Source organism: Oncorhynchus clarkii, chromosome 30, assembly GCF_045791955.1.
Source record: "Oncorhynchus clarkii lewisi isolate Uvic-CL-2024 chromosome 30, UVic_Ocla_1.0, whole genome shotgun sequence".
NCBI lineage: Eukaryota > Metazoa > Chordata > Actinopteri > Salmoniformes > Salmonidae > Oncorhynchus > Oncorhynchus clarkii.
In genome coordinates, this window is record NC_092176.1 from 36,830,990 (window position 1) to 36,854,430 (window position 23,441).

Genomic DNA, 23,441 nt, shown 5'->3' on the forward strand with positions numbered 1-23,441 from the left:
TCTATAAATCACCAGCCCTCCTGTCTTCCTCTCCTCTATAAATCACCAGCCCTCCTGACTTCCTCTCCTCTATAAATCACCAGCCCTCCTGTCTTCCTCTTCTCTCCTCTATAAATCACCAGCCCTCCTGACTTCCTCTCCTCTATAAATCACCAGCCCTCCTGTCTTCCTCTCCTCTATAAATCACCAGCCCTCCTGTCTTCCTTTCCTTTTTTAAATCCCTTCTTTCTATTTTTACAGCCACGTTAAACACCATCTCGGTTTCATGAGCAGATTAATACCTCTGTCTGGCTCATTTAGCGCAGCACAGACAGACACACACACACACAGCAAGAAGCAGCACGGCAGACTGGAAGAATTTGGAGAGAGATTAAGTGGCGAGTTAAAGACAACATGACTGTAATCGTGATATTTGTAGTTTTGACTAGAAACTTTCCAGAGAAAGGCAGGCAGAGGTCGGGGCATAAGGTTATTAGCCTAGTATTCTTCCACTCACACTAACATGACATGATGCATTACAAGGCAGACAAAACAACAACAACTGACACAACGATTGAGTTCCGGGGTGTGTGTCTGTCTGTCCGTCTGTCTGTCTGTCTGTCTGTAGCAGGGTAAGACACACCTCTGGAGAAGGGACAGACAATAAACTTAAAGCAGGCCTAAATACACACAGGGACCGGTAAGATTTATCAACATGATTTACATCAAGCAGACGATCTTATCCAGAGCAAAGGAGAGAGAGAAAGACATTTGTAAATTGCTCCCGAGTGACGCAGTGGTCTAAGACACTGCCTCTCAGTGCAAGAGGCGTCACAGCAATCCCTGGTTCAAATCCAGGCTGCATCACATCTGGCCGTGATTGGGAGGCCCATAGGGCGGTGCACAATTGGCCCAGCGTTGTCCGGGTTTGGCAGGTGTAGGCTGTCATTGTAAATACGAATCTGTTCTTATTAACTGACTTGCCTAGTTAAATAAAGGTTCAATAAAACTTGCTTTGGCAATGTTAACATATGTTTACCATGCCAATAAAACCATTGAATTGAGCGGGAGAGATAAAGCTAAATGAATTTAAATTAGAGAGAGAGAGAGAGAGAGAGGTTTCACTGTAAATACAAACTCTCCAACCCAAAAAAAGGCCTGTGTGGTTGATGGTATCCTTAATGAAATGATAAAATATACAGACCACAAATTCCAATGTAAATATATAAATCAAATCAAATACTCAAACTATTTAACTAACCCTCAGCTCTGGCACCAAAGACTGATCACCCCAAATCACAAAAGTGGAGACAAATTTGACCCCAATAACTAACGTGGGATATGCGTCAACAACATTGGGAAAATCATTAACAGCAGACTCGTACATTCCTCAGTGAAAACAATGTACTGAGCAAATTTCAAATGGCCATCTTACCAAATTACAGTACGAAAGACCACGTCGTCACCCTGCACACCCTAATTGACAAACAAACAAAGCAAACCAAAGCCAAAGTCTTCTCATGCTTTGTTGATTAAAAAAAAATAGACTCAATTTGGCATAAGGATCTGCTATACAAATTGATGGAAAGTGGTGTTGGGGGAAAAACATACAACATTCTAAAATCCATGTACACAAACAACAAGTGTGCGGTTAAAATTGGAAAAAAACACAAAACTTTTTTTTCTCCACAGGACTGTGGGATGAGACAGGGATTCAGCTTAAGCCCCACCCTCTTCAACATATATATCAACGAATTGGCAAGGGCACTAGAACAGTCTGCAGCATCCGGCCTCACCCTACTAGAATCTGAAGTCAAATGTCTGCTGTTTGCTGATGATCTGGTGCTTCTGTCACAAACCAAGGAGGGCCCACAGCAGCACCTAGATCTTCTGCACGGATTCTGTCAGACCTGGGCCCTGACAGAAAATCTCATTAAGACAAAAAATATGGTGTTCCAAAAAAGGTCCAGTCGCCAGGACCACAAATACAAATTCCATCTAGACACCGTTGCCGTAGAGCACACAAAAAACTATACATACCTTGGCCTAAACATCAGCGCCACAGGTAACTTCCACAAAGCTGTGAACGATCTGAGAGACAAGGCAAGAAGGGCCTTCTATGCCATCAAAAGGAACATAAAATTTGAGGATCTGGCAAAAAATACATGAATACGTTATAGAACCCATTGCCCTTCATGGTTGTGAATTCTGGGGTCCGCTCACCAACCAAGAATTCACAAAATGGGGCAAACACCAAATATCCCCAGTGTACAACTTAAAACACCAAATAATGCATGCAGAGCAGAATTAGGCCGATACCCGCTAATGATCAAAATCCAGAAAAGAGCTGTTCAATTCTACAACCACATACAAGAAAGCGATTCCCACACAAAGCCATCACCTACAGAAAAATTAACCTGGAGAAGAGCCCCCTAAGCAAGCTGGTCCTGATGCTCTGTTCACAAACACAAACAGACCCCACAGAGCCCCAGGACAGCAACACAGTTAGACCCAACCAAATCATGAGAAAAAAACAGAGCAAGATAGAATGCTATTTGGCCCTAAACAGAGAGTACACAGTGGCAGAATACCTGACCACTGTGACTGACCCAAAATGTATGAAACTTTGACTATGTACAGACTCAGTGAGCATAGCCTTGCTATTGAGAAGGCAGACTATGTGCACATTACCCACAAGATGAGGTGGAAACTGAGCTGCACTTCCTACCTTCCTGCCAAATGTATGACCATATTAGAGACACATATTTCCCTCAGATTACACAGACCCACAAAGAATTCGAAAACAAATCCGATTTTGATAAACTCCCATATCTACTGGGTGGAATTCCACAGTGTGCCATCACAGCAGGAAGATGTGTGACCTGTTGCTACAAGAAAAGGGCAACCAGTGAAGAACAAACACCATTGTAAATACAACCTACATTTATGTTTATTTACCTTTTGTACTTTAACTATTTGCACATCGTTACAACACTGTATATAGACATTTGGAATGTCTTTATTCTTATGAAGCTTTTGTGAGTGTAATAATAAGTTTGGTTATTATCTATTTAATTTGCTTTGGGAATGTAAACATATGTTTCCCATGCCAATAAAACCCCTTAAATTGAAAATAAATTGACATCAATACAGTGGGGAGAGCAAGTATTTGACACACTGCCGATTTTGCAGGTTTTCCTACTTACAAAGCATGTAGAGGTCTGTAATTTTTTATCACAGGTACACTTCACTTCACTACAGAAAATCTCATTGTATGATTTTTAAGTAATTCATTTGCGTAGTGGAGTTTGGAGTGTGACTGTTTGAGGTTGTGGACAGGTGTCTTTTATACTGATAACAAATTCAAACAGGTGCCATTAATACAGGTAACGAGTGGAGGACAGAGGAGCCTCTTAAGGAAAAAGTTACAGGTCTGTGAGAGCCAGAAATATTGCTTGTTTGTAGGTGACCAAATACTTGGCACCTGTTTGAACTTGTTATCAGTATAAAAGACACCTGTCCACAACCTCAAACAGTCACACTCCAAACTCCACTATGGCCAAGACCAAAGTGCTGTCAAATGACACCAGAAACAAAATTGTAGACCTGCACCAGATGACCTCTGTCATTGCCAACAAAGGGTATATAACAAAGTATAACAAAATAGTCTGTAAAACCCAGTTGTGTAAAGTACTTAAGTAAAAATACTTGAAAGTACTACTTATGTAGTTTTTTAGGTATCTGTACTTTACTATTTATATTTTTGACAGATTTTACTTTTACTTCTACATTCCTAAAGAAAATGAAATACTTTTGAATCCATACATTTTCCCTGACACCCAAAAGTACTCGCTACATTTTGAATGCTTTAGCCGGACAGGAAAATTGCCTAATTCACACACTTAACAAGAGAACATCTTTGGTCATCCCTATTGCCTCTGATCTGGCGGATTCACTAAGCACATGCTTCGTTTCTAAATGATGTCTGAGTGTTGGAGTGTGCCCCTGGCTATCCGTAAATTAAAAAAGAAGAAAATTATGCTGTATGGTATGCTTAATATAAGGAATTTGAAATTATTTATACTTTTACTTTTGATACATACAGTTGAAGTCAGAAGTTTACATACACTTAGGTTGGAGTCATTAAAACCTGTTTTTCAACCACTCCACAAATGTCTTGTTAACAAACTATAGTTTTGGCAAGTCGGTTAGAACATCTACTTTGTGCATGACACAAGTGATTTTTGTTTGTTTACAGACAGATTATTTCACTTATAATTCACTGTATCACAATTCCAGTGGGTCAGAAGTTATCATACACTAAGTTGACTGTGCCTTTAAACAACTTGGAAAATTCCTGAAAATGATGTCATGGCTTTAGAAGCTTCTGATAATTGACATAATTTGAGTCAATTGGAGGTGTACCTGTGGATGTATTTCAAGGCCTACCTTCAAACTCAGTGCCTCTTTGCTTGACATCATGGGAAAATCTAAAGAAATCAGCCGAGACCTCAGAATCATCCTTGGGAGCAATTTCCAAACGTCTTCAGGTACCACGTTCATCTGTACAAACAATAATACGCAAGTATAAACACTATGGGACTACACAGCCGTCATACTGCTCAGGAAGGAGACACGTTCTGTCTCTTAGAGATGAACGTACTTTGGTGCAGAACAACAGCAAAGGACCTTGTGAAGATGCTGGAGGAAACAGGTACAAAAGTATCAATATCCACAGTAAAATGAGTCCTATATCGACATAACCTAAAAGGCCGTTCAACCAGGAAGAAGCCACTGCTCAAAAACCACCATAAAAAAGCCAGACTACGGTTTGCAACTGCACATGTGGACAAAAATCGTACTTTTTGGAGAAATGTCCTCTGGTCTAATGAAACAAAATAGAACTGTTTGGCCATAATGACCATCGTTATGTTTGGAGGAAAAAGTGTGAGGCTTGCAAGTCGATGAACACCATCCCAACTGTGAATCACAGGGGTGGCAGCATCATGTTGTGGGGGTGCTTTGCTGCAGGAGGGAATGGTGCACTTCACAAAATAGATGGCATTATGAGGATGGAAAAGTATGTGGATATATTGAAGCAACATCTCAAGACATCAGTCAGGAAGTTAAAGCTTGCTCACAAACGGGTCTTCCAAATGGACAATGACCCCAAGCATTCTTCCAAAGTTGTGGCAAAATGACTTAAGGACAACAAAGTCAAGGTATTGGAGTGGCCATCACAAAGCCCTGACCTCAACCCTATAGAACATTTGTGGGCAGAACTGAAAATGTGTGTGTTGCGAGCAAGGAGGCCTACAAACCTGACTAAGTTACACTAGCTCTGTCAGGAGGAATGGGCCAAAATTCACCCAACTTATTGTGGGAAGCTTGTGGAAGGCTACCCGAAACATTTGACCCAAGTTAAACAATTTAAAGGCAATGCTACCAAATACTAATTGAGTGTATGTAAACTTCTGACCCACTGGGAATGTGATGAAAGAAATAAAAGCTCTTCTCTTCTAAAATCTCTTCTATTATTCTGACATTTCACATTTTTTAAATAAAGTGGTGATCCTAACTGACCTAAGAGAGGGAATTTTTACTAAGATTAAATGTCAGGAATTGTGAAAAACTGAGTTTAATGCATTTGGCTCAGGTGTATGTAAACTTCAGACTTCAACTGTAAGTACATTTTAGCAATTACATTTACTTATGATACTTAAGTAGATTTAAAACCAAATACTTCTCACAAATCCGACTGCCCAGCATGAACAGTTGGAGCTACCAACTAATATGTCACTAATATCGAAAGGGGAGACTCTCACGAACATGAAGGTGTTGTTTTGCTCAGTGGGAGTCGTCTGAAGGTAACCCAATACGGGCTGTAAATATGGCACAAAACGCATAGGGGGTCAAAAGTGCCACGAATAACGTAACCAAACATGGGTCGAAAAAAAATATTCCTGAGTTTTCTTATATCTCTCACTTCAAAACCTCAATAAATTTCCATTTACAAATGTGTTATTCAATGCATTTCTATGGGCTATAGAAGTAAAGAATTCAAATATTCATAAAATACCATTCTAAATGGCTAATCTTAAAACAATTCCACATGTTAGCTTAGTAGATAATGCGATCTAAAGGCTTAGACCCACCGGGGCCACTGAGTTGCCCAGGTCTGAGTTGCCCACAATGTTGAGGAGCCGGAACAATGGTCCCTGTGCTCTCCTGGGCATGTAATGCCTGGTCAGTTACTCACCACTGAGAGGAGATAAGCTGATAGGGCTTCACCGCTCCTGAACTGTTTAACTCTCCTGCTCCCCCAGGTACAGATCTAGCTTCCCCTCACCCAATCCTAACCTTAAGCATTAGTGTTGGGAAACTGACCCCAGATCAGAATCTAGGGGCAACTTCACCCTACACCAAGGTGGAGCAAGATGGCAACCTTTTTTGTTCACCTACCTTAGTTGTGCACTGATTATAAGTTGCTCTGGTTAAGAGCTAATGACTAAAATGTATGATAACATTGACCTGACCATGACCTGACCATGAGGTACAGTAGTCCAGGTCCAGGTCCATATTACAAGAAACCAACAGATCATATAACATCTCATCTCATAACCTTTTCCTTTTTGCCTAATAAAACTGGATATACAGTGTAATAATAAATCAGACAACAACGTCATAAAAACGTCAGACCGATTAGAAGTATTTTGATCAGTGAATAAGTGATCACACATTCAAGCTTCACTCTGTCTTCTCCAATCCATCACTGCTAATTCTTCAGGCTTCACTCTGTCTTCTCCAATCCATCACTACTAATTCTTCAGGCTTCACTCTGTCTTCTCCAATCCATCACTGCTAATTCTTCAGGCTTCACTCTGTCTTCTCCAATCAATCACTGCTAATTCTTCAGGCTTCACTCTGTCTTCTCCAATCCATCACTGCTAATTCTTCAGGCTTCACTCTGTCTTCTCCAATCCATCACTGCTAATTCTTCAAGCTTCACTCTGTCTTCTCCAATCCATCACTGGTAATTCTTCAGGCTTCACTCTGTCTTCTCCAATCCATCACTGCTAATTCTCCAGGCTTCACTCTGTCTTCTCCAATCCATCACTGCTAATTCTTCAGGCTTCACTCTGTCTTCTCCAATCCATCACTACTAATTATTCAGGTTTCACTCTGTCTTCTCCAATCCATCACTGCTAATTCTTCAGGCTTCACTCTGTCTTCTCCAATTATTCACTGCTAATTCTTCAGGCTTCACTCTGTCTTCTCCAATCAATCACTGCTAATTCTTCAGGCTTCACTCTGTCTTCTCCAATCAATCACTGCTAATTCTTCAGGTTTTACTCTGTCTTCTCCAATCCATCACTGCTAATTCTTCAGGTTTTACTCTGTCTTCTCCAATCCATCACTGCTAACTCTTCAGGCTTCACTCTGTCTTCTCCAATCCATCACTGCTAACTCTTCAGGCTTCACTCTGTCTTCTTCTCCAATCCATCACTGCTAACTCTTCAGGCTTCACTCTGTCTTCTCCAATCCATCACTGCTAACTCTTCAGTGGCTGTCTTTACTTTGAACGTCAATGCACAGATAAACCATTTTGCATTAGGAAAAGCTGCTATGGTTGATGACTGTCTTTGTGTAGACCTGAAACGTCACTTTACATTCTTTAAACTTCATTTATAGTAAACATTATTTTTATAATGGAGAGAGTGAGTGTCACTCCTCACCTTCTAATGCAAATTTCAGGTGCAAGTGGAATTTGAAAAAATATAAGTATTTTACCCCCTTTTTCGTGATATCCAATTGTGATCTTGTCTCATTGTTGCAACTCCCTAACGGGCTCACTAGAGGCAAAGTCATGCATCCTCCAAAACATGACCAACCAAACCGCGCTTCTTAACACCTGCCCGCTTAACTGCAACGATTTGTCAGAGGAAACACCATTCAAATGAGAACTGAAGTCAACCTGCAGGCGCCCGGCCTGCCACAAGGGCACAATGAGTCAAGTAAAGCCCCCTGACGATGCTGGGATACTTGTGAGCTGCCCTGTGGGACTCCTGGTCACGGCCAGTTGTGACACAGCCTGGGATCGAACCAGGGTCTGTAGTGACGCCTTAAGCACTACGATGCAGTGCCTTAGACCGTTGCGCCACTCGGGATGCCCCAAACAGGCTTTTTAAACTTTTAATCACAAATAACACCCTGCCTTCGAAATATTTTTCTTTCATAGTCATTTAGCAGAGTCCTATCCAGAGAGGCTTAGAGGACCAATTCAAGGTTAAGCTCAAGGGCACATCGACAGATTCTTCACATACTCAGCTCTTCTAAACAGTGACCTTTTTGTTACTTGCCCAACGCTCTTAACCACTAGGGTACCTGACGCCCCTCTGCTTGATGAAAGTCTCTATACAGACAGAAACGTCGCTGTCTGTTTTACAACTTGATTTATAACAACATACAGGAACTCAAGTCCTTCTGTTCACCTGACTTAGAATTCCTCACAATCAAATGTCGACCGCATTATCTACCAAGGGAATTCTCTTCGATTATAATCACAGCCGTATATATTCACCCCCAAGCAGACACATCGATGGCCCTGAACAAACTTTATTTGACTCTATGTAAACTGGAAACCACATATCCTGAGGCTGCAAGACTCCCTAAATTCTATCAGCATATCGATTGCACAGCCAGGGCTGGTAAAACCCTGGATCATTGATATTCTAACTTCTGCGATGCATATAAGGCCCCCCCGCCCTCATTTCGGAAAAGCTGACCATGACTCCATTTTGTTGCTTCCAGCCTACAGACAAAGACTAAAACAAGAAGCTCCCGCGCTCAGGTCTGTTCAACGCTGGTCCGACCAATCTGATTCCACTCTTCAAGACTGCTTCGATCACGTGGATTGGGATATGTTCCGCATTGCGTCCAACAACAACATTGACAAATACGCTGATTCGGTGAGAGAGTTCATTAGAAAGTGCATTGACGATGTATTACCCACAGCAACAATTAAAACATTCCCAAACCAGAAACCGTGGATTGATGGCAGCATTCGCGCAAAACTGAAAGCGCGAACCACTGCTTTTAACTATACCCCCCGCAAAGCAAATAAAAAAACACGGCATCCCCAGCCACGTCCTCAGAGCATGCGCAGACCAGCTGGCTGGTGTGTTTACGGACATATTCAAGCCTTATCCCAGTCTGCTGTTCCCACATGCTTCAAGAGGGCCACCATTGTTCCTGTTCCCAATAAAGCTAAGGTAACTGAGCTAAACAACTAGAGCCCCATAGCACTCACTTCCGTCATCATGAAGTGCTTTGAGAGACTAGTCAAGGACCATATCACCTCCACCCTACCTGACACCCTAAACCCACTCCAATTTGCTTACCGCCCCAATAGGTCCACAGACGACGCAATCGCAACCACACTGCACACAGCCCTAACCCATCTGGACAAGAGGAATACCTATGTGAGAATGCTGTTCATCGAATACAGCTCAGCATTTAACACCATAGTACCCTCCAAACTCGTAATCAAGCTCGAGACCCTGGGTACTGGACTTCCTGACGGGCCGCCCCAGGTGGTGAGGGTAGGTAACAAAATCTCCACCCCGCTGATCCTCAGCACTGGGGCCCCACAAGGGTGCGTTCTGAGCCCTCTCCTGTACTCCCTGTTCACCCACGACTGCGTGGCCATGCACGCCTCCAACTCAATCATCAAGTTTGCGGACGACACTACAGTGGTAGGCTTGATTACCAACAATGACGAGACGGACTACAGGGAGGAGGTGAGGGCCCTCGGAGTGTGGTGTCAGGAAAATAACCTCACACTCAACGTCAACAAAACAAATGAGATGATCGTGGACTTCAGGAAACAGCAGAGGGAGCACCCCCCTATCCACATCGACGGGACAGTAGTGGAGAGGGTAGTAGGTTTTAAGTTCCTCAGCGTACACATCACGGACAAACTGAATTGGTCCACCCACACAGACAGCAGCGCCACTTCAACCTCAGGAGGCTGAAGAAATTCAACTTGTCACCAAAAGCACTCACAAACTTCTACAGATGCACAATCGAGAGCATCCTGTCGGGCAGTATCACCGCCTGGTACGGCAACTGCTCCGCCCACAACCGTAAGGCTCTCCAGAGGGTAGTGAGCTCTGCACTACGCATCACCGGGGGCAAACTACCTGCCCTCCAGGACACCTACACCACCTGATGTCACAGGAAGGCCATAAAGATCATCAAGGACAACAACCACCCGAGCCACTGCCTGTTCACCCCGCTATCATCCAGAAGGCGAGGTCAGTACAGATGCTTCAAAGCAGGGACCGAGAGACTGAAAAACTGCTTCTATCTCAAGGCCATCAGACTGTTAAAGAGCCACCACTAACATAGAGTGGCTGCTGCCAACATACTGACTCAACTCCAGCCACCTTAATAATAGAAATTGATGGAAATTGATGTAAAAAATGTATCACTAGCCACTTTAAACAATGCCACTTAATATAATGTTTACATACCCTACATTACTCATCTCATATGTATATGTATATACTGTACTCTATATCATCTACTGCATCTTTATGTAATACATGTATCACTAGCCACTGTAAACTATGCCACTTTGTTTACATACCCTACATTACTCATCTCATATGTATATACTGTACTCGATACCATCTACTGCATCTTGCCTATGCCGTTCTGTACCATCACTCATTCATATATCTTTATGTACATATTCTTTATCCCTTTACACTTGTGTGTATAAGGTAGTAGTTGTGGAATTGTTAGGTTAAATTACTCGTTGGTTATTACGACATTGTCGGAACTAGAAGCACAAGCATTTTGCTACACTCGCATTAACATCTGCTAACCATGTGTATGTGACAAATACAATTTGATTTGATTTGATTTCATAAACTAGATTATTTTAATGGAGCGAGAATGTTGCACCTCTCCTTCCCATGTTCCGGTGCAACAGGCAGCTTTCCCTTTAGGCTTTCTCCCTGTCCTACCCTATCAATCAAAACAACACCCTTGCGACTACCTGGCTTTGATAGAGAACCAAAATGAATATATTAGCATCAGTAGAGGCTGCTGAGGGGAGGACGGCTCATAACAACGGAGCGAGTGTGTGTGTGTGTTTCTGTGTGTGTTTCTGTATGTGTGTGTGTGTGTGTGTCAGATCAAATCGTATTTGTCACAGGTTTATGCTAACAGTGAAATACTTACTTATGGGTCCTTTTCAACCAATGCAGAGTTCAAGATAAAAATGTAATAAAAATGACGGCTACTCCGGCCAAACCCGGACATTGCTGGGCCAATTGTGTGCCGCCCAATCACAGATGTGATGCAGCCTGAATTTGAACCGGGGATGGCAGTGCCTTAGATCGCTGCGCCACTCGGGAGCCCTAAAACAATATACCACATTACTAAAACACCGAACAGAAATGTAAATGCAACATGTAAAGTGCTGGTTTCATGAGTTGAAATAAAAGATCCCAGAAATGTTCCATACGCACAAAAACTTGAATTCTCTCAAATGTTGTGCACAAATGTGATTACATCCCTGTTAATGAGAAGTTCTGCTCTGCCAAGATATTCCATCAACCTGACAGGTGTGGCATATCACAAAGCTGATTAAACAGCATGGTCATTACACAGGTGCACCGTGTGCTGGGGACAATAGAAGACCACTCTAAAATGAGCAGTTTTGTCACACAACACAATGCCGCAGAAGTCTCAAGGGAGCATGCAATTGACATGTTGACTGCCGGAATGTCCACCAGAGCTGTTGCCAAAGAATTGAATGTTAATTTTGGCAGTATGTCCAACCGGCCTCACAGTACGTCCAACCGGCCTCACAGTACGTCCAACCGGCCTCACAGTACGTCCAACCGGCCTCACAGTACGTCCAACCGGCCTCACAGTACGTCCAACCGGCCTCACAGTACGAACAACCGGCCTCACAGTACGTCCAACCCGGCCTCACAGTACGTCCAACCGGCCTCACAGTACGTCCAACCGGCCTCACAGTACGTCCAACCGGCCTCACAGTATGTCCAACCGGCCTCACAACCGCAGACCATGTGTATGTCGTCGTGTTGGCGAGCGGTTTGCTGATGTCAACGTTTGGAACAGAGTGCCTCATGGTGACGGGGGGGTTATGGTATGGGCATGCATAAGCTACGGACAATTAACAAAATTGCATTTTATCAATGGCAGTTTGAATGCACAGAGATACTGTGACGAGATCCAGAGGCCCATTATTATGCCATTCATCCGCCGCCATCATCTCATGTTTCAACAAGATAATGCACAACCTCATGTCACAAGGATCTGTACACAATTCCTGGAAGCTGAACATGTCCCAGTTCCTCCATGGCCTGCATAGTCACCAGACATGTCACCCATTGAGCATGTTTGGGATGCTCTGGATTGACGAGTACGACAGCGTGTTCCAGTTCCCGCCAATATCCAGCAACTTCACACAGCCATTGAAGAGGAGTGGAACAACATTCCACAAGCCAAATCAACAGCCCGATCAACTCTATGCGAAGGACATGTGTCAGGTTGCATGAGGCAAAGGTGGTCACACCAGATACTGACTGGTTTTAGGATCCATGCCCATACCTTTTTTTTAAGGTATCTGTGACCAACTGTATTCCCAGTCATGTGCAATCCATAGATTATGTATTTATTTCAATTGACTGACTTCCTTATATGAACAAGCTATTCATCAGTCTTGTTTAGCAGTCTTATGGCTTGGGGATAGAAGCTGGTCCTGTTGGTTCCAGACTTGCCATGCGGTAGCAGAGAGAACAGTCTACGGCTTGGGTGGCTGGAGTCATTAGAACATTTTTGGGGCCTTTTCTCTGACCCCGCCTGGTATAGAGGTCCTGGATGGCAGGGAGCTTGGCCCTACTGATATGCTGGGCCGTACCCACCACCCACTGTAGCGCCTTGCGGTCAGGTGCCGAACAAAGCAGTGATGAAGCCAGTCAAGATTCTCTCAATGGTGCAGCTTTAGAACTTGATGAGGAAGTCAAATCTTCTCAGCCTCCTGAGGAGGAAAAAGGCGGCGTTGTGCCCTCTTCAGAACTGTGTGGGTGTGTGTTGACCATGTTAATTCCTTAGCGATGTGGACACCGAGGAACTTCAAGCTCTCGACCCAGTCCACTACAGCCCCGTCGATGTGGATGAGGGTGAGCAAGACCCCCCGTTTCCTGTAGTCCACAATCAGTTCCTTTGTCTTGCTGACGTTGAGATGGCCCCATGGCCCCTATACTACACAGCGAGGACAAGGAAATAATTTGCTGTTTGTAGTAATTGTATTAAAAACAAGTGAAATCACAAATAAAAAGAGGTCTGGACCATTCTATAACATTACATTTACATAACAAAATAGAGACTTTGTTGTAAAAAATAAAACTTCTCCTTTAAGTTGGATAAAAGTGTCTGCTAAATGACATTTTTGTTGTTGTTGTTTTAACAGGGTGTGCCCGCTGCCTCACCAGGATGACGTGATGACCCTGGATGACAGGGCACAGCGTTGAAACTGACCTGACCAACCCTGGTGGGTACAGACAGAGCCTCAGTGAACGGCCACAATGCCACACCAAACAGAAAAAACAACATGCAGACCAACCAAAACAGACAAAAACACAGACAAAACAGACAGACAGACAGGCAGACATACAGGCAGACAGGAGGGTAGACAGGAAGGCAGACACGGAGACAGGCAGGGAGGCAGACAGACAGGCAGCCAAGTAAACAGGAGGGTAGACAGGGAAGCAAACAGGGAGACAGGCATCGAGGCAGGGAGACAGACAGGCATATGCCTCGCTCTGAGCTCTTTTCTTCTCTCAATTTCCCCTCTATTCAGAAATACAGTGTGTCTATCTCTATCTATAATGCCAATGCAGAAATAGAGCTGCATTCGATATGGGCGAAGCTCACAGCAAACAGGAGAAGTTGGACACACACACGCACGGCACAAGGATAGGTTACTGGGCAGGCGGGCTGCACCGATCCAGACTGGAAGACAGCAGACAAAAACAGGCAGGCAGAAAGGCAGGGGGGAGCAGGCCTATGGTGGCAGTATCCCATCTGCCTGCAACAAAGGCTGGCCTCAATTCACATGAGATAAGGAATCAGCTTAGTGCTTAATCCAGCCAGGGGAATGGGTAGATAGATGGGTGTGGTTCGGTCTGTCCCCCTCTGACACAACCAGCAAGGGGAATGGATGGATGGATGGGTGGGGGGTCGGCCTTACCCACTCTGACACAAAGGTGGGGATGTGTCTGGTCGAGACATTCATGGATAACTAGACACTTGTGTGAAATAGGTCAGTCGAAAGAGAGAGAGCGAGAGAGAGAGAGAGCGAGAGAGCGAGAGAGAGAGAGAGAGAGAGAGAGAGAGAGAGAGAGAGCGAGAGAGAGAGAGAGAGAGAGAGAGAGAGAGAGAGAGAGGTAACAGGTAACTTCCACAAAGCTGTGAACGATCTGAGAGACAAGGCAAGAAGGGCATTCTATGCCATCAGAAGAAACATAAATTTCAACATACCAATTAGGATTTGGCTAAAAATACTTGAATCAGTCATAGAGCCCATTGCCCTTTATTGTTGTGAGGTCTGGGGTCCGCTCACCAACCAAGACTTCACAAAATGGGACAAACACCAAATTGAGACTCTGCACGCAGAATTCTGCAAAAATATCCTCCGTGTACAACGTAGAACACCAAATAATGCATGCAGAGCAGAATTAGGCCGATACCCACTAATTATCAAAATCCAGAAAAGAGCCGTTAAATTCTACAACCACCTAAAAGGAAGCGATTCACAAACATTCCATAACAAAGCCATCACCTACAGAGAGATGAACCTGGAGAAGAGTCCCCTAAGCAAGCTGGTCCTGGGGCTCTGTTCACAAACACAAACACACCCTACAGAGCCCCAGGACAACAGCACAATTAGACCCAACCAAATCATGAGAAAACAAAAAGATAATTACTTGACACATTGGAAAGAATTAACAAAAAAACAGAGCAAACTAGAATGCTATTTGGCCCTAAACAGATAGTACACAGCGGCAGAATACCTGACCACTGTGACTGACCCAAAATTAAGGAAAGCTTTGACTATGTACAGACTCAGTGAGCATAGCCTTGCTATTGAGAAAGGCCGCCGTAGGCAGACATGGCTCTCAAGAGAAGACAGGCTATGTGCTCACTGCCCACAAAATGAGGTGGAAACTGAGCTGCACTTCCTAACCTCCTGCCCAATGTATGACCATATTAGAGAGACATATTTCCCTCAGATTACACAGATCCACAAAGAATTCGAAAACAAATCCAAATTTGAAAAACTCCCATATCTACTGGGTGAAATTCCACAGTGTGCCATCACAGCAGCAAGATTTGTGACCTGTTGCCACGAGAAAAGGGCAACCAGTGAAGAGCAAACACCATTGTAAATACAACCCATATCTATGCTTATTTATTTTATCTTGTGTCCTTTAACCATTTGTACATTGTTAAAACACTGTATATATATATAATATGACATTTGTAATGTCTTTACTGTTTTGAAACCTCTGTATGTGTAATGTTTACTGTTCATTTTTGTTGTTTTTCACTTTATATATTCACTTTGTATGTTGTCTACCTCACTTGCTTTGGCAATGTTAACACATGTTTCCCATGCCAATAAAGCCCTTGAATTGAATTGAATTGAATTGAGAGAGAGAGAGAGAGAGAGAGAGAGAGAGAGAGAGAGCGAGAGAGCGAGAGAGCGAGAGAGCGAGAGCGAGACACAAACCAAAGCTGTCGTTTCAGCAGGCCACGCATTGTTGGATGGGTTAATGGGTCCTTTAGCCCTTTGGCCTCCAGAGTGAGAAGTTTGAGGAGTGGGCTTGAGTCCTTTAGCTTCAGTAACACAGAGGAGTAGGAACCCCATACAGCCTCCAGGGCTCGTATTCAAAAAGCGTCTGAGAATAGGAGTGCTGGTCAAGGATCAGTTAAGACATTAGACTACAATAAATAAGTGTATATGGACAGGAGGTACCTGATCCTAGATCAGCACTCCTACTCTGAGACACTTTAGGAATGAAGCCTCTCTACGTAGTTGCTACAGGGACATACAGTAAAGTATTGTATGATAATGAAGGGGAAAGGAACTCTGCAGCATGCACCAGGCCTAAATAAGTACTGGGCTTGTTTTTAGATGTTTTCAATACTATTGTGAATAATCATGCTCTCTTCAAAAAATGTAGGGTTAAAGGTAGATCGAATGCCTGGTACACTCCGGAATTATCAAATCAAATCAAAGTTTATTTGTCACGTGCGCCGAATACAACAGGTGAAATGCTTACAGTGAAATGCTTACTTACTTACTTACAATCAGAAGTAATTCATAAAAGAGATGATGCTTGGGTCAAGCATTATGTAAACGCTCTTTCAGATTGTAATGGGAACCCGGCTAAATTCTGGAAAACTGTAAAATCCCTGCACCGGGGCCTCCCACTCCTTTTTCTATTCTGGTTAGGGCCAGTTTGCGCTGTTCTGTGAAGGGAGTAGGACAGCGTTGTATCAGATCTTCAGTTTCTTGGCAATTTCTCGCATAGAATAGCCTTCATTTCTCAGAACAAGAATAGACTGATGGTTTCCGGAAGAAATTCTTTGTTTTTGGCAATTTTGAGCCTGCAATCGAACCCACAAATGCTGATTCTGCAGATACTGAACTAGTCTAAAGAAGGCCAGTTTTATTACTTCTTTAATCAGTGCAACAGTTTTCATCTGTGCTAACATAAATGCAAACAGGTTTTGTCATCATCAATTAGCCTTTTAAAATTATCAACTTGGATTAGCTAACACAACGTGCCATTGGAACACAGGAGTGAGGGTTGCTAATAATGGGCCTCTGTACGCCTATGTAGATATTCCATAAACAATCAGCCGTTTCCAGCTACAATAGTCATTCACAACATTAACAATGTCTACACTGTATTTCTGATCAATTTGATGTTATTTTAATGGGCAAAAAATGAGCTTTTCTCTCAAAAACAAGGACATTTCTAAGTGACCCCAAACCTCTGAACGGTATTGTAGGTAAATCTGCTTTAAGTTTTAATGCACAATATTGCTGGAACTAAATCAAAATTAATTTCATCTTGATGAACTGGTGTCAAGGAAGTCAGATGCAGGAGAGCAGAACTAGGTAGTAGCCGGAGCAGTTTAATCCAAAAACCAACGGCATAAAAATACAACAGAATATGGGTACAAAAACCCAACGCCCACCAGTAACATGTGCACAAGCACTTACAACAAACATTTCCACACAAAGACATGGGGGTAAAAGAGGGTTAAATACACAACACTTAATGAGGGAAATGGAAACCAGGTGTGTATGAAAACAAGACAAAACAAATGGAAAATGAAAAGTGGATTGACGATGGCTAGAAGACCGGTGACGCCAACCGCCAACGCCGCCCGAACAAGGAGAGAAAACAACTTCGGTGGAAGTCATGACATCTGGTGCCGTTTGGGCAATTAAAAGCATTGACTGTGGACCTATTTGTAGAGGAATTTGATTTGTGATGTTTAATTTGTGCTTCCCATTACTGTGTTTTTGTATTTTAAGGTGTACATATATATATACATACATACACACAGTGGGGAGAACAAGTATTTGATACACTGCTGATTTAGCAGGTTTTCCTACTTACAAAGCATGTAGAGGTCTGTCATTTTTATCACAGGTACACTTCAAATGTGAAAGACGGAATCGAAAACAAAAATCCATGTTTTTTAAGTAATTCATTTGCATGTTATTGCATGACATAAGTATTTGATACATCAGAAAAGCAGAACTTAATATTTGTTTACAATTACAAAGATCATACGTTTCCTGTAGCTCTTGACCAGGTTTGCACACACTGCAGCAGGGATTTTGGCCCACTCCTCCATACAGACCTTCTCCAGATCCTTCAGGTTTCAGGGCTGTCGCTGGGCAATACGGACTTTCAGCTCCCTCCAAAGATTTTCTATTGGGTTCAGGTCTGGAGACTGGCTAGGCCACTCCAGGACCTTGAGATGCTTCTTATGGAGCCACACCTTAGTTGCCCTGGCTGTGTGTTTCGGGTTGTTGTCATGCTGGAAGACCCAGCCATGACCCATCTTCAATGCTCTATCTGAGAGAAGGAGGTTGTTGGCCAAGATCTCGCGATACATGGCCCCATCCATCCTCCCCTCAATACGGTGCAGTCGTCCTATCCCCTTTGCAGAAAAGCATCCCCAAAGAATGATGTTTCCACCTGCATGCTTCACGGTTGGGATGGTATTCTTGGGGTTGTACTCATCCTTCTTCCTCCAAACACGGCGAGTGGAGTTTAGACCAAAAAGCTCTATCCTCCTCTGGATCATCCAGATGGTCATTGGCAAACTTCAGACGGGCCTGGACATGCGCTGGCTTGAGCAGGGGGACCTTGCGTGCGCTGCAGGATTTTAATCCATGACGGCGTAGTGTGTTACTAATGGTTTTCTTTGAGACTGTGGTCCCAGCTCTCTTCAGGTCATTGATCAGGTCCTGCCGTGTAGTTCTGGGCTGATCCCTCACCTTCCTCATGATCATTGATGCCCCACGAGGTGAGATCTTGCATGGAGCCCCAGACCGAGGGTGATTGACCGTCATCTTGAACTTCTTCCATTTTCTAATAATTGAGCCAACAGTTGTTGCCTTCTCACCAAGCTGCTTGCCTATTGTCCTGTAGCCCATCCCAGCCTTGTGCAGGTCTACAATGGCCATTGTGGAGAGGTTGGTGTCTGTTTGATTGAGTGTGTGGACAGGTGTCTTTTATACAGGTAACGAGTTCAAACAGGTGCAGTTAATACAGGTAATGAGTGGAGAAAAGGAGGGCTTCTTAAAGAAAAACTAACAGGTCTGTGAGAGCCGGAATTCTTACTGATTGGTAGGTGATCAAATACTTATGTCATGCAATAAAATGCAAATGAATTACTTAAAAATCATACAGTGTGATTTTCTGGATTTTTGTTTTAGATTCCGTCTCTCACAGTTGAAGTGTACCTATGCTAAAAATTACAGATCACTGCATGCTTTGTAAGTAGGAAAACCTGCAAAATCGGCAGTGTATCAACTACTTGTTCTCCCACTGTATACACACAGTTGATGTCGGAGGTTTACATACACCTTAGCCAAATACATTTAAACTCAGTTTTTCACAATTCCTGACATTTAATCCTAGTAAAAATTCCCTGTCTTAGGTCATTTAGGATCACCACTTTATTTTAAGAATGTGAAATGTCAGAATAATAGAGGAGAGAATTATTTATTTCAGCTTTTATTTCTTTCATCACATTCCCAGTGGGTCAGAAGTTTACATACACTGAATTAGTATTTGGTAGCATTGCCTTTAAATTGTTTAACTTGGGTCAAATGTTTCGGGTAGCCTTCCACAAGCTTTTCACAATAAGTTGGGTGAATTTTGGCCCATTCCTCCTGGCAGAGCTGGTTTGTAGGCCTCCTTGCTAGCACACGCTTTTTCAGTTCTGCCCACAAGTTTTCAAAAGCTTTTTCAATAGCAAATCTCCAATACCTTGACTTCGTTGTCCTTAAGCCATTTTGCCATAACTTTGGAAGTATGCTTGGGGTCATTGTCCATTTGGAAGACCCATTTGCTACCAAGCTTTAACTTCCTGACTGATGTCTTAAGTTGTTGCTTCAATATATCCACATAATTTTCTCTCCTCATGATGCCATCTATTTTGTGAAGTTTATCAGTCACTCCTAAAGCAAAGCACCCCCACAACATGATGCTGCCACCCCAATATTCACAGTTGGGATGGTGTTCTTCGGCTTGCAAGCCTCCTTTTCCCTCCAAACATAACGATGGTCATTATGGCCAAACAGTTCTATTTTTGTTTCATCAGACCAGAGGACATTTCTCCAAAAAGTATGATCTTTGTCCCCATGTGCAGTTGCAAACCTTAGTCTGGCTTTCTATGGCGGTTTTGGAGCAGCGGCTTCTTCCTTGCTGAGAGGCCTTTCAGGTTATGTCGATATAGGACTCGTTTTATTGTGGATATAGACACTTTTGTACCTGTTTCGTCCAGCATCTTCACAAGGTCCTTTGCTGTTGTTCTGGGATTGATTTGCACTTTTTGCACCAAGGTACGTTCATCTCTAGGAGACAGAACGCTTCTCATTCCTGAGCGGTATGATGACTGTGTGGTCCCATGGTGTTTATACTTGCGTACTATTGTTTGTACAGATGAACGTGGTACCTTCAGGTGTTTGGAAATTGCTCACAAGGATGACCAGACTTGTGGTCTACATGTTTTTTTTCTGAGGTCTTGGTCTTTAGATTTTCCCATGATGTCAAGCAAAGAGGCACTGAGTTTGAAGGTAGGCCTTGAAATACATCCACAGGTACACCTCCAATTGACTCAAAGGATGTCAATTAGCCTAACAGAAGCTTCTAAAGCCATGACATAATTTTCTGGAATTTTCCAAGCTGTTTAAAGGCACAGTCAACTTAGTGTATGTAAAATTCTGACCCACTGGAATTGTGATACAGTGAATTATAAATGAAATAATCTGTCTGCAAACAACTTTTGGAAAAATTACTTGTGTCATGCACGAAGTAGATGTCCTAACCGACTTGCCAAAACTGTAGTTTGTTAACAAGAAATGTGTGGAGTGGTTGAAAAACTAGTTTTAATGACTCCAACCTAAGTGTATGTAAACTTCTGACTTCAACTGTATATACACTACCGGTCAAAAGGTTTAGAACACCTACTCATTCAAGGATTTCTCTTAATTTTTTAAATTTTCTACATTGTAGAATAATAGTGAACACATCAAAACTATGAAATAACACATATGGAATCATGTAGGAACCAAAAAAGTGTTAAACAAATCCAAATATATTTGAGATTTGAGATTCTTCAAATAGCCACCCTTTGCCTTGATGACAGCTTTGCGCACTCTTGGCATTAAAAAAAAGTGTGCCTTGTTAAAAGTTCATTTGTGGAATTTCTTTCCTTCTTAATGCGTTTAAGCCAATCAGTTGTGTTGTAACAAGGTAGGGTGGTATACAGAATATAGCCCTATTTGGTAAACGACCAAGTCCATATTATGGCAAGAGAAATTACAGTCTGTCATTACTTTAAGACATGAAGGTCAGTCAAAACGGAACATTTCAAGAACTTTGAAAGTTTCTTCAAGTGCAGTCGCAAACACTATCAAGCACTATGATGAAACTGGCTCTCATGAGGACTACATGAGAGCCAGTAGAGAACATACCAGTAGAGAACATGCCAGTAGGGAACATGTATGCCAGTAGAGAACATGCCAGTAGAGAACATGCCAGTAGAGAACATACCAGTAGAGAACATGTATGCCAGTAGAGAACATGCCAGTAGAGAACATGCCAGTAGAGAACATGTATGCCAGTAGAGAACATACCAGTAGAGAACATGCCAATAGAGAACATGCCAATAGAGAACATGCCAGTAGAGAACATGCCAGTAGAGAACATGTATGCCAGTAGAGAACATGCCAGAAGGGAGCATGCCAGTAGAGAACATGTATGCCAGTAGAGAACAAGCACAGAGGCAATAACACAACACACTGACTGCTGTACTGAGCTCTGCTGAGCTGAATGAGTGGCAGCTAATTACAGAAATGTAAAAACACAGTGCGACTGACTGACAGTTCACATGGAACAGGCATGCCCGGACACTGCAGAGCCGAATTAAGAGACATTCTTCAGGATGATAATAGTTCAGTGAAACGCTTCTGCAGATGACCTATAAACCTTTTCATAACGATCTGACACGCAGAGCGACTGACAGAGCCACCGACTGGGAGACGAACAGGGCCTCTGGGCTTTCAGGTCAGCCAGGGTGTAACACAGGAACACAGGGCGTTGACGACATGACTGTGATGCACACGCAAGAACGCACACACACACACACACACACACACACACACACATACATTCTCTTACTCTGACAGGTGGGTATGTCGCAGTATCTCCAGTAGATTCCGTCTTCATGGTCAGCGATGTAACACCACGGCTGGACATCACCATCAGGGTTCCTGGAGAGGAGTGTGGGAGGCAGGGAGGGAGGGAAAATGGGGAAGAAAACAAACATAAAAATAGGTTATGTAGCAAAAACGGGAGACTTAATATTAAATAGAATTACAGAAGAATGCCTGCTGTGCGGAGATTTATTTCTGAATTTGTTATTGTTTGTGGTGCCAATCATCTCCCTACCGCAGCAGCCTGCTTCAGTTGGTATTTTACCCTGTGTTCTGGCCCTCAGAACTGACTATGCATTTCCAGTAGAAACCAGTGTAGACAGAAGGCTCTCAGACAGACAGACAGAGAGACAGAGAGGGACAGACAGACAGATAGAGGAACACGGGGTCTTTGTTTAGGTTGAAGCAGTGAGACATAGACCTGTCCTGGGGAGCACAGAGAGAGGCCTTTTGTCTGAAGGGGTCACAGATCTTTGAACTTCCACACTTCCCTTTTAACCCTTCAAACCTGACAGCCTGGCCCCCCTCTGCCCCCCCCCTGGCCGCTGCAACGCTTTGGCTGTTTTGGTTTCACTGAGAAGAGATGGGATTGAATTGGCGGTGGGATTGGGGAGGAAGGGATGGGATTGGATGGGATGGGCGATGGGATGGGATGGGAGGAAGGGATGGGATTGGATGGGCGATGGCATGGGGGAGGAAGGGATGGGATTGGATGAGATGGGCAGTGGGATTGGGGAGGAAGGGAAGGGATTGGATGGAATGGCCAGTAGGATTGGGGAGGAAGGGAAGGGATTGAATGGAATGGCCAGTAGGATTGGGGAGGAAGGGAAGGGATTGGATGGAATGGCCAGTAGGATTGGGGAGGAAGGGAAGGGATTGGATGGAATGGCCAGTAGGATTGGGGAGGAAGGGAAGGGATTGGATGGAATGGCCAGTAGGATTGGGGAGGAAGGGAAGAGATTGGATGGAATGGCCAGTAGATTTGGGGAGGAAGGGAAGGGATTGGATGGAATGGCCAGTAGGATTGGGGAGGAAGGGAAGGGATTGGATGGAATGGACAGTAGGATTGGGGAGGAAGGGAAGGGATTGGATGGAATGGCCAGTAGGATTGGGGAGGAAGGGAAGGGATTGGATGGAATGGACAGTAGGATTGGGGAGGAAGGGAAGGGATTGGATGGAATGGCCAGTAGGATTGGGGAGGAAGGGAAGGGATTGGATGGAATGGACAGTAGGTTTGGGGAGGAAGGGAAGGGATTGGATGGGCGGTGGGAAGGAAGGGGAGAGCCCACACATCTAGACAGAGGCTTTGAGCAGGTGCTGGTTTCTGTGTATTTTTGGCATACTGTCTGTGTGATACCAAGCGTATTTGTTAATGGTAATACTT

At 43.5% G+C, this 23,441-nt stretch overlaps 1 protein-coding gene across 2 annotated transcripts in view; it reads right to left on the reverse strand.

Annotated features, from left to right (window-relative positions):
* Positions 1–23,441, reverse strand: part of LOC139389458 (kremen protein 1-like) — a 110,174-nt gene that overhangs the window by 27,090 nt on the left and 59,643 nt on the right. For both annotated transcript variants that reach the window (XM_071136228.1, XM_071136229.1), the window contains exon 3: positions 22,023–22,114. In XM_071136228.1, the coding sequence (XP_070992329.1) occupies positions 22,023–22,114 (92 nt within the window). The remainder of the gene's footprint in view (positions 1–22,022; positions 22,115–23,441) is intronic.